Below are 12,222 nucleotides of genomic sequence, written 5' to 3'. Positions count from 1 at the left end.
CCTCACCTGTGTTTTTAGAGAAGAAATGGAACTGCAAGTGGACTGCTGGGCTAGTCTGATGAGTGGTCATTTTATTAAGTTGGATTTCTAATTGGAATGAAATAATGCTGGCATTTAGAAGTCGGCGTCTCACCTTTTCTGAATGCCCAGGCTTAAGTTTCATTACAGTGGGGTGTGATCTTAACAATGGCGTTCAAGCAATGGAGAGAAATTAAAAAACCTTTAATGTGTGGCCCACATTTGGTCTTTTGGGTGTTGACTAAATGGCAGTCCAGAGCTGCTAGGTATGTGAAAGGCCATATATGAAAGCAATCTAGGGTGGATCCTTATACATGACGCTGATTTTTATCTCTATCCTATCTATCCTCTGTTTGTCTGATTACCAGTAGGTATACAAGATCACATGCAAAAGTGTGTCCTGGTGATGTTGTCACCAAAAAGTCATTTCTAAGTTCCTTTTTCACTGGTGCAACGTTTTTCACGTGAGCAGGAATCCAGTATTGCAGATCTGGAATCTGATCTATGCACGAATGTTGTTAGAAGAGCTGTGTGTGTGTGTGTGTATGTGTGCGCGCGCGCACGCGCGCATGTACACACACTCACATGCGTAAAATGGGGTTAAAATAATACTAAGGTGCAGCATGTTAGACATCTGTAAGAGTCTGTTTGGATGAAGCCCAGGGTTCAGCATTAAATTAGCAAGTATTACATGGGAATGGAGGGCGAGGGGAGAGGTACCAATTCCATAAGGTTTTGAGTGGCCTATGCAGCCTGAACTAATCCCACTAATTTTCCAGTTTGAACTAGAAGGGATTGGCATAGTCCTCATATGGCTTGTGGGTGCCAAGTGACCCGAATCTGTTTGCTGTGATAACTCAGGAATCTGTCACCTGCAAATGGCCTAACTGCTCATCACTCTGCTGTCTTCCACACCTCAGCAGTTCATCAAAGGCTGCCCAACCACAGACTTTGCAGGTTGCTTTGACGTTAGACTCCTTGCCATTCAGTTGGGTTACCTGAGTTGCTGTGGTTTGTGATGGAATTCTGAAGTGCTGGCTACATCTGGGTTGGCAAGCAGCTGTGAAAACAAAGTCAGTCTTGGTCCAAACAAGACTCTGTCCAAAGGATAAGGGAAAGTGGGCGAGGATGGAAGAAGGCATAAAATTAAAAGCACGAACCTTCAACTCAACATTCCCTCTGTTTGTATCACAGTTCTTTGTAGTGTTGACTCATTAAAACAATAATCATTTCCTTGGCATGAATTTCCAAAACCATTTCATATGACTTTAGTTCATTTTTAATTGCTGCTCTCCCTTTAGCGATCTAAGAAGTGACATGGAAATGTCCACGCAAATGAGAAGCAGGTGTCGCAGTTATGCACTTAGCCATTTTTTAAGTGCCAACAAATGATAATAACCTATCAAAATGCCCATCATGAGAATAGCTTGTTTGTGTGTGGAGAGAGGCATTGCACTGCCCTGTGGTCTTCCTGTCAGGCCATTCAGTGTCAGGGTTGGAGAACAGACTGCACCTTCCATACCGCAGTGGCACTAAGTGCAGCGGTTTGGTTTTCCCTCAAGGGAAGAAATGGCAACTAATCACAGAAAGTAAGGTGGCACACCAGTAGGCTCACCCGCTTCTTGTCCCAAGTGAATGGAGCCATTTGAAACTCAAGCCTGCTTCACTCAGTGGAGCCACTGGCAGAGGAAGAGGAGTGCGGGAGGAGCGCACCGCCCCTGGCAGTGTGATCCCGGTGGGGTGCCATCGCAGCTGCCCCCCTGCCCCCAGGACACGCGCCAGCCCCGCCCCTGCCTGCTCTCCACCACTGAGTGGAGCCCCAAACTGAGTTCAATATATCTGGGTTTCCCAGGAGTGTGGTTGAATGTTAAAAGCATGGGGCGGAACGTGGGGAACTGACTCTTATATACAGGGGGAAAGGACTGTTTTGCCCTCTTTTTACCCCCAAAAGAGAGGGTGGTGTGGATATCAGCAAGCACAAACCTCTCTACTTCTTCAAGGGAGAAGTATATAATGAGCAGGAGCAGCAGAATAGATTAGCATTTAGATTTATTGAAAGTATAACTACAGACCCGCGAAAATGAGAGATATAGGTCCTGTTGAACCCTCTGTATATTTCTGCATTTAGTGTTTAAATTGCTTGCCTAGTCTAGGGGAAGCCATTTTATATACATCATTTTTTACATTATATACTCCCACAGATACCTGATGTATTTCTCATTTTCTCACCACGTCTGTTACCCTCTGTGTTTTTCTCTCTCTTCTCAGGTGTTCTGTGTCTCAGATCTGAACTCTGTCCCATCCGCCTTTGTACTAACAGTCTCTGAGGCTCCTGGTTTACCCATAATGCATCCTTTTTTTCTTTTACTTCTCTATTTCACCAAAACGTCTTCCTAAACCTACAATCTTCCTACAGGCACTTTTTATTTTACCCTTTTGAACGTGGCATTACTACACCAGTGTAATTCTTCCTCTTGAAGGACTTTTGCCCTGTTAGTGAAAGTGCATGGAGGTTTTGTATTTGGACTCTCTCTTGCCTGAAAAGTTCATATTGTTTGCTTTTGTATATGAAGACTCTGCCAAGTCTCTGCTTTTACTGGCGAGCCACTTGCTGTAGCCTTGCGGCTTCCACCCTGCTCCAGAAGAGTGCTGACAATCTTTGGTTCCTACGTTACAACAGATATCCCAACCGCCAAAATGGCCTTGAGACGGCACATGAGGATAATTTTTGGCGTGTTTTTGGAGAAGCTTTGGAGGACTTGGAAACATGCGGCCAGTCTGAGCTTTTGAGGGAGATTGAGGTAAATTAACCTTTGAAAGCAGAAGGGGTGTCTAGCCGTACCACTTCTAGTAAGTTCCCCTCTTGGTTCTTCTTGAGCTGTGTCTTTCTGGTTGTGACTGATGGGAGCTGGAGCTAATGGCAGGGTGAACAGAATGCTCTATATTCCCCCTTCCCTGCATAGTCAGAGTGTCACCCTTTATATAGTGCACTTTCTTTCAAGGTAATATCACCAGAAGCTTATAGTACACATCTTGCGCAGGTTGAGCAAGTATTACAAGGGTACAGACACACAGGAAGGTTAGACCTGTTTCCCCCAAAATCTATATTAGCCTTTGCCAGCCTAATCCAAACTAGCACTGCTCTCCCAAGCAGAAAATTGGGATTTTCATCTTTTTTTTGTTTGTCAGAAGCATGGCTCCTGCGTTTCAAGTGCTTGAAGCGGTCAAATTATCACCCATGTGTAAGGCCAGGTACATAACAGTTTAAAGTGGCTTAAATGTTTATTGCATTGAACACATAACATTGTCCCCATCTAAGTGGCACTTCCCTGTTTAGTTCAGATTTTCCCAATAATGCAGTAAGGAAACAAAAATCCTACATAAAATTGCTTATTGCCCATCTGTGGACATACTGAAGCACATGATGGAGGTGGGTTGGATCTCTCATGTGCGTGGTGACTTTTCTGGGTGTCATCTATCACCACACCCCCTACTTCTGTCGGTGAGGTGCTCCTCGGTGTGCTGTTGATGGATCTGTCATGACACACACTTCATTTGTTCTTAACTCGCTGTTTTGTGCAAGTCTGGTATATCAGAAAACTTGGATCTCAAAAACAAAATTTATAAAAGGGTCACAGGTAAAAGTAAACAAATACCTGCCTGCGTGTCCAATATGGACCTCAGGTTTTTCAAACTCAGAGAGGGTGAGTTGCTGGTGGGGCTCAGAATTCAACTTCTTTTTTTAAACCTACTCTTTTGTGCAAATCTGGTGTATATGAAAACTTGTAACAATTTTTGTTAATGGCCACACATGCAGGTAAACATATAATTTTGTGCACATCCACAATGGGCCTCGTGTTTCCAGAACTCTGGGAGGGTGTGGAAGTATTAATGGAGATGAGGGAACAACAACACACACTGCGAATTCATCCCGCCAAGCACCACCCACTAGCATGGATGGTAAACACTGAGATAGCATTCAGTTGAAAGTGCACATAAGAAAAGCAAATGTGTTCAACCCAGCATGCACCTGACACTGGTGTGCATCTAGCATTGGCCAAAAGGAGAATCATAATAGGGAAGTAAGTCTTGCCATAATATTGTGGTGTTGTGGCCAGTTCCCATAAATTGTAAGTGCACGGCCAAAATTTTGTTGTCCATGTGGGCTGGCATATCTCATCTATGCCAATTCAAGTGAACTCATGATGAATCCTGAGCAGAGTTTGCAATTTGGCAGCATCCCATAGTAAAGAGTCCTGAAGCATCCTTGAGCGATGGCACCCTGTTCTCTCTCTGAACTTTGTCTTGCCAGCGTTTGTTTGGGTGGGAGGTCCTGGAGCAGAGGATGCAGGAGTTGGGACATTCGTCTTGCCCTGAAGCTTACTATGTTCTCTCTCTGTGTGTGGTTGTTTTTTTACTTACCCCTCCATAGGCATCCATCATGACAGGGAGTGTACACAATCTAGACCTTGATGGGGGCAAGTTGCTCATGAACTCTGTCAACCAATCAGGACTGAGCCCACAAAGAAAAGGGAACACCAAGAGCTCAGGTGAAGGGAAGGGCCATGCCAATGTCACTCCCACCAAGAAAAATGACAGGAATTTGGAGATTAAGATGATGAAGGAAGAGATCCAAGAAATCATGTCTCCCACCCCTCTTGAGCTGCACAAGGTTTGTGCTGAAGAAAGGTCTGGTTATGGGTTTTAAGACTGTAGGGTAAAGATAGGATAGGGGTGGGTAAAGGACTGAAAAAAGAATAATCTCCAGAGGCGGATTTGCCCCATTACTAAGTTTCTGGATAAATGTCTTTGAGCACAGGATGGCAGGGCATGGAATGTTCTACTGATGTTAGTAAGCAGCTGGTGTCCTCTGGTGGGGACAGCGCCCTCTTCCTGCCACTCCCTTGCAATGCACCCCACACACCTAGCAAAACTGGAACGGGCTATAGTTCAGGGGTAGAGCACATGCTTTAGATGCAAAAGGTCCCATGTGCAACCTCCAGCATCTCCAGGCAGGGCTGTCTGAATCCATGGAGAACCTGCTGCTGCTAGTCAGTGTTGGTGATACTATGGTTGGTGGACCTAATAAACTGGCTTAGTAGAAGACCGCCTCCTGTAATAGGATGGTTTTGCAGTAAAGCAGATGACACACACAGGTAAACAAGAGTCTCGGCAGGAGTAGCACAATGGCTTCTGCTCTCATTTTAGTGGTGGGGGAGAGGTGTAAGCACAGGTCTCATGGGGGGGGGGTAGACCTTCCTGTTCTCATTTCCTATCACTTCTGAAAGGCCTATGGAAAACGTGAGGTTCAACATGCAAATGCAACATTGCTGTCAGGGATATCTAATCTTGCCTAATAGCAATGGCATGCAATCCATGGACACACGCCCCACCTCCCGCGCAGAGGAATCCTTACCATTGCACCAGCTTCTCCAAAAAGGCTTTTGGTGGTTCGGAAGTCTTTCAGGCATTTTGCTAGAAACCAAACATTCCTGTTTAAACAGCAGAGCTTCATTCTCAAGGCTGACGAGGTAGTTGATTTAAAGTTGGAACAGCGCCTGCCCCCCCCCCCAAGCAACAGCATTGCTGGTTCGCACGGAGAGCCTGAATGTGTGCATTGTGTCTGACCAAATGACCTTTTCTGATAGCAATGTTGATGCTCTCCCAGTAAAGATTAGTAATTAAGACTACAGTACTAACCCCACTTACTTGGGACCAAGCCCCATGGAATTCAGTGTGGCTTGTTTCTGAGTAGGCATGGTTAGGACTGCGCTGCAAATGTGTTCTGTTCCTGACCCCACATTCCAACTAGGGATCATTATTGGGAGGGGTGTTAGAGCGATGTTATCACCTTGTCCTTGTTTGTCCTGTGCCCTAGTTCTGCTACTGATGCTTTCTTGGAAAACACTGGCCATTTTCCTACTTCTGTGCCACATGCCCACACGTTCACTCTTGTCGCATCAGCATTGCACTCGGTTCCTGTGGCTTACTGTGCCACTTGAGGAGAACACAGACCTGAAGCTGTTGGTTTACATTCACCATAGCTACCGAGTTTGACATTTTAAGCTGAAACAGCTGAATTTTTCAAAAACTTCAGAATGAGACCCTCATTTATTCTTGAAGCACCGGGGGGGGGGCACTTTCTCCTCATGCTTTGTCCTCTTTTTTACTGTTCATGCCAAATTAGACTTTCCTTTTCCTTTTCAGATAACTATTTATAAGGATCCAGAGACTGAAGACTTTGGATTCAGTGTCTCAGATGGCTTGCTGGAAAAAGGCGTTTATGTGAATATGATCCGCCCAGATGGGCCAGCTGATCAGTGTGGACTCAAGCCCTATGACAGAGTCCTTCAGGTAATAACTATAAATAACAGCAAAAGGTTTAAGAAACAGCAAAAGGTTTAAGAAACAGCAAAAGGTTTAAGAAACCCAAATGGGTCTGTTTCTTGAAGAAGAACTTGCATCTGGGGCAAACCACCTGGGTTCATACTAGTGGCTGCTGGAATAGTCTGTCTAAAACGGTATACCCTCTTTTTCTTTCTGTCCTACTGCTGCACAATTTCACTGATGGAAGGGTTTCTGTTTTCCTTAACCCAGGGGATGCAACCCTTTTTTGGGCCAGGGGGCACATTTGGAATTTTGACATAGTGCCATGGATGCCTGTCACAAAATGGCCGCCATAAGATGGTGCAGGAAAGGGCAAGCCCAGTGCAAACAGGAACTGTGAGCAAGAGGAGCAAACAATCTCACATGCATTGTGGGCTTTTATAGAGACCTTTCATGGGCATTACAGGAGGTACTAGCAGGCACGCTGGCAGCCAAGGGCACTGCGTTGGCCAACACTGCCTTAACCTGTCCTCCAGCTCAACCTGTCCTTTCCCTCAGGTGGTGGCTCCCTGAACTCATTGTAGCTACTCCACAGGAAAAAGCCACCTAGACCTTCAGGAGCCCCGGTGAAGGCTCTTTATTAATGCATTGGCACACCTCGCTGGCGTTTCTGGTGGGGCTAGGAAAAGAAGTGACAACTTGAGGTCCAAACTGTTTTGTCGGCCTCTCCTGTTCGGACCAGAAATGCTGGAGGCAGTTGGTACAACCCCCCTCCCTGCTCTGCAAGCAGTTGTATTCATTATTTTAGAAGCCTTGCAATTCCCTGAAGGATTCTTTTGCTGTTCCCTTCAGCATTTAAAAACACTTTATTGGCTGTGCCACAATTAACTCTAACACATGTAGGGTCAGTAACTGAAAATCTGGCAGCGATAAGGGGGAGGCTCATTTGTGCTTGTTATGGTCCGTAGCCAGCTGGCCTGTTGCACCGTTGTTCTTTCTCAGCCTCAAATGAAAGACCAGCAGAAAGAAGGAATTGGGGGAAGAGCAGAGAGGGGGAACAAAAAAAAAGTGATTAGGCTGCCGGCCACGTTTCTGCAGAATGTTGGCAATGTCACAGCCTGCACAAGCACCAAAGCGTTCTCCTTGAACGCACACTAGACCCAAAGAGGAACCATGAGAAGAGGACTTCAGTATCTCTGCATGGGACACCACTGAGGAGATGACCTTGTCGTCACTTCTGTATGATGGTCTCAGCAGGACTGTAGCTTGAGGCGGTGGGAAGAGAATCGGCCTTGCATACAGGAAGTCCCAAGTGCAGGGGTGAAGCAACCGCCTCAGGCGTTGTCTCTGTGGGCACCCTGTCCACCCAGCTGGTGGTAGAGAAGCAGTGCTGGTTTGCAGCAAGATCTCACTGGATTTTTGCGAGATCTCACTGGAAGCCACTGCCGTTGTCACCTCAGGTAAGGGAGGGCATGGCAGCACATTTCTGCTTGGCCTCAGGCATTGAAAGGGGATGTTGCCCAAGTGCAATGCCAGCATCTCCAGGTGGGGCTGGGAAACCCTAGAGCACAGCTATCGGTCAGTGCAGACAGAACTGAGTGAAATAGACCAATGGTCTGACTCTGTAGCATCCTAGTTAGGGGAAAGTGTTGAGCCGGGAGTGATCTGTAAAGGGCTTTCTAAAGGTCAGAAAAATATAGATGGATTTGTTTGATACAGAGGAAATCAGATGCAGAGGAATGGAAGAACTAACCCTAGAGCCGATTAACCTTCCTTGGCCTCGGGGTTGCGTTCAAGGTTGGGCAGCCCTTCAAGGGTCACGTGCCATTTTCAGATGCACCCACTTGCAGACACTAATCGCACAAACATCTCATGAAAACCCACATCTGCAGATCACACAGAGACACAGAGACACACAATGCGTTCTCTCTTACACCATGCTTTCCCCCCCCCCTCTCTCATATGCACCATGCACTCTCCCATGTGCTGACATACCATGCTCATCCCCATGGCAGCACTGGGCTGAGAGGAGCTGGGATGGAGAGAACATCCCTTGTTTGTCTCACAGGCTACAGAAACAAAAGGAGTCAGCCTGCCTCAACCACTTGGGGTTTAGAATATAAAGTAGCCCTTCATTGACTCCAGATGCTGTCGCTTCCGAGTTTGTGCAGCAGATCTTAATATCCACATCTGTGCTTACCGTAAACTTAATTTAGATCCCACCTGCCAGTTTGACTGATTGTATACCCACCTTACACTGTCAGCTAAATGCAAAAAATGTTGATCCGTGGGTTATCTGTCCCTGGTAGCCCTAATGAAACTTTAATTGAGTTGGGATAAAAGGTTTGTCCAGTTTCATCAGGGATGAGGAAAAGGTAAATATTTTTAAGACAAAGAAATCAGAGAGGCTCCACCCTTAAACAACCTCATCATAACCGGGGAGCCTTTTCTGCAAGATGAAACCCAACTGCATTATGGCACCTGACCACTTGGGTTTTACAAAATACATTTCTGGCCCCCCGAATCATTGGCTGGAGAATAGAGTAACCCCACAAGGATACAACAACAGCTCACCATCCCCGACTTAATGCTTCTGGTTAGAATTTTGTCAAAAACTGTGTCCCACAAAAAGAGTACTGTTTGATCGGATGTCTTTTCCATTCTCTCACATAACTGAGGAATTGAATGGCTCCAGGAATGTGTTTTCCTGGATTTTTCTGCCATAGCATAGTTTTGTTTGGCCTATGTTTTATATGTAGCAGAACAGCTCCCAAATTACAATCTATTTGGTGTTCAACATTGACACAAGTTTAAGAATATAAAAACACAATAGGAGCCTGCTGAATCAAGCCAATGTCCTATCTAGTCCAGCACCCTGTTCTCGCAGTGGCTGACCAGACAGATAGATGCCTGAGGAAAGACTACAAGCTGGATGTGAACGCAACAGCACTGTGATTTCCAACAACCGGTTACTTTTCTAAAAAACAACACCACAGTAAAATAAAATGGTCTCATTTTCCTGTTTTGCGTGTGTGTGTTCGTTTCCCATAATCCACTGTGAGTTTTCTCCCATCCCTTCAGGTAAACCGCATTCGAACCCGGGACTTTGACTGCTGCTTAGCTGTCCCTTTGATATCTGAAGCAGGAGACAAACTGGACCTGGTAATCAGCCGGAATCCCCTGGCCTTCACTGCCAAAGCCCAGCTCGATGAGGATTTGCCAGGCCGGCAGCCTCCTAGTGTGGAGGTCAAGGCAAACACACAGACGCTCTGAATGCTGGGTGGGCTTGGCGTCAACTGTTCTTGAGGTCCTGGGGGGGTGGGGGAAAAGGGGTTGATGGGTGTCTGTAACACTTTTTTCGGTTTTACTTTTGCACTGGTATTGTGATTACTCTGTGTAATGTAATTTGCCATGAAGAAATGGGTTTCCCTTTTATCACATCTTGAAGCCAGTCAGTCTAGGCCTTGAAGGCCCAAGCTGAGACAGACCGGTGGAAATGGTCCCTCTTTGGGCAACTCGGTGGGTGGGCTGGGCTGCTGTTGCCACTGAAAGCAGGAAGCAGTGCCCAGCACAACTCACCTGGGAGAGAACATCCTTTGCTCATGGTATGAGCTTCTCCAGCGAACGGGGTCACAGGGCACCAGACCATCATCTTTGCCCCTGTCTTCGAAGGGCTTGGGTACATGGTGCTATTTCTTGTTGTTTGCTTTGTTAAATCATGTACAGTGAAACTTAATATTTAACACACACATACACACACACACAGCTTTGTTTCTGTGAAAGGCCACCCCTGCACTACCCCATAGCTTTTCCTTAGCCCACGGCAAGAAGAGCCTTGTGTCCTTTTCCCAATTCACAGCCACACTCTCACAGATCACTGTGGTGCTTGGGATCAACCGAGAGCAGAGTTTCCCCTCCCAAGTTTTACGAAGTCCTGAGCCATTCGTCACAAAAGACTGGGCCCAGACATGTGGTTTTTTTCTCCCCATCTCAGGCACTCATTCTTTGGGGTGCAGCCTAAACACATCCACCACTATTTGACTTCAAGACAACGTGTGCTTGTTTTGTTCCTTCCTTTCTTCATCTACTGTGTTTTTCTTAGACAGCACTGATGATACCATGCACAAAGGGCAGGAAACTGGCTTTTCTGGGTCACCAGTAACCTTGTGTGTGCCTCCCCCTACACACACACACACACACACAGCACCAAGAATCTTTCTCTTGGTTGAACCATGAGTCTGTGAGTGGGCAGCTGAATGTGAGTCACTCACATAACCCTCTTTGCCCTGACCCTCGTTTTTCCCCCTACGGGAGTGGGGAAACCCTTGTATCTCCTTGTCACTGTTAAGCATGAGACATCCTCTGCGAGATTGGTATTGTGTCTCCCAGTGCACCCCCTGTGGGTTGTCCTAGTGCAAGTGCGTGCGTTTGTTTGTTTTAAAAAACCCCCACTGATGATGAGGGTTGACGCCCTGTTGTAACCAGTCATAGCAGCAGCCCCATGTTTTTAGTAGTTACCTTTTCCTCCCTGGCTTTCTGAGCACGATGCCTATGTGACCCTCTGCCTTCCACAACTGAATTCCATTGTAGTGATCATGGATGTGATATTCACATTCTTTGGATGATCTGCCTGCAGCAGGTGAGATGGACTTGCAACTTAAGGCCATGATCTCTTCCTTTCCACATGGCAAAAATGCCGGGGCTTGCAAATCTCGCTCCAGCCAGTCCAATGGCCTGTGCCAGGGTTTCTGGAATAGCACTTTATTGTGGTGGTTTTTTCGACTGTCTCTCTACAAGGGAACTTGAGTAAGACCCTGGAAATGGGAAACTGGCTCCTCTCTTCCTTTGTATGCCCTTTATTTTCTTTGGTACCGTTCTGATGCAAATTAAGATGCCATGTTTTGGTATGGGTAACCTTCTCTGGTAGATCAGTAAACCACGACTGGTTTTCAGATCTGAGCCCAGATTAAGCTGTGATTGCATCTACTTCTCTCTTTTCCTCTCTCTCTTTTTTTTAAAATAAAAAATATGCTTATTCACTTTCTGGGCCACATCAAAGTTTTCGTGCTTTCCTTAAGGTGTGCATGGAGCCCCTTTGGGGCTGCATCTAGCTGTAGCCATTTTCTCTTCTCAAAGTATGCAATATTCCATACCATGGCTGCCATATAACCTAGATAATGTGCCATAAAAGAAACTGGAGGGTATTGACAGTTGAGCAGAAAAAAGGGGTTTTATATGCAATATTCCCAAAATGGCGGAAGCTCAGTGTGGCTTCAAATGGGTTTTTAATGAAGACTTTTAATAAGGCTTTAAAAAAATGGTCCTTGTATCCCTTCCTATGCATTTTGAATGATACGAAAATGAAATGCATTACTTAAATGTGTATTTTTATCCATATATTAGAGTGTATTCCTTGTAAAGTATTTTTATACGCTAATTTTCTTATGTATCTATGAAAGCACAATATTCAAAGAATATTTTAGTCCTGTTTTGGACCTATTTGTAAATCTATGTATTTAAATGGTATTGCAATTACTTAGATTTTTTTAATTAAATAAAAGCAAAACAAAACAGGTTTCCTGTTTTCTTTGAAAAGTTGGCATCTCAGTGATACTTTGCCTATCTGTGGTCTATCTCTGCTTGCACTTGGATCTCTGCTGGGCTGCCTGCTTGAGACCAGAAAGTAATCTCTGGATCATCTCAGAATCAACAGAAGAGAAAAGCAAAAGCTGAGGTTTACTTTAGCCAAAGGAACCACTTTTAAATACTTACTGATTTTGAATGTGAGTTTTAGTGCGCAATCCTCTACACGTTTACTTGGAGGCATGTCTTATTGAGTCTGACAACACTTACTCTCAGGTAAGTGCTTGCAGGATT

General features: G+C 45.6%; 1 protein-coding gene across 10 annotated transcripts in view; it reads left to right on the top strand.

Annotated features, from left to right (window-relative positions):
• GRIP2 (glutamate receptor interacting protein 2) overlaps window positions 1–11,359 on the top strand; it is a 395,495-nt gene extending 384,136 nt beyond the window's left edge. For 5 of the 10 annotated variants that reach the window (XM_081852386.1, XM_081852383.1, XM_081852381.1 and 2 more), the window contains exons 21-24: window positions 2,699–2,819; window positions 4,451–4,690; window positions 6,226–6,398; window positions 6,437–6,878. In XM_081852386.1, the coding sequence (XP_081708512.1) occupies window positions 2,699–2,819; window positions 4,451–4,690; window positions 6,226–6,398; window positions 6,437–6,701 (799 nt within the window). In that variant the 3' untranslated portion in view covers window positions 6,702–6,878. Of the gene's footprint in view, window positions 1–2,286; window positions 2,590–2,698; window positions 2,820–4,450; window positions 4,691–6,225; window positions 6,399–6,436; window positions 6,879–9,426 lie in introns of those variants that run through there. The other 5 variants (XM_081852390.1, XM_081852385.1, XM_081852382.1 and 2 more) reach the window with 2 other exon arrangements.
• Window positions 11,360–12,222: the final 863 nt, after the last annotated feature.

This window comes from Podarcis erhardii (assembly GCF_964252035.2).
Source record: "Podarcis erhardii genome assembly, chromosome: 2".
Lineage (NCBI taxonomy): Eukaryota > Metazoa > Chordata > Lepidosauria > Squamata > Lacertidae > Podarcis > Podarcis erhardii.
This window is presented reverse-complemented; position numbering and strand designations above follow the sequence as displayed.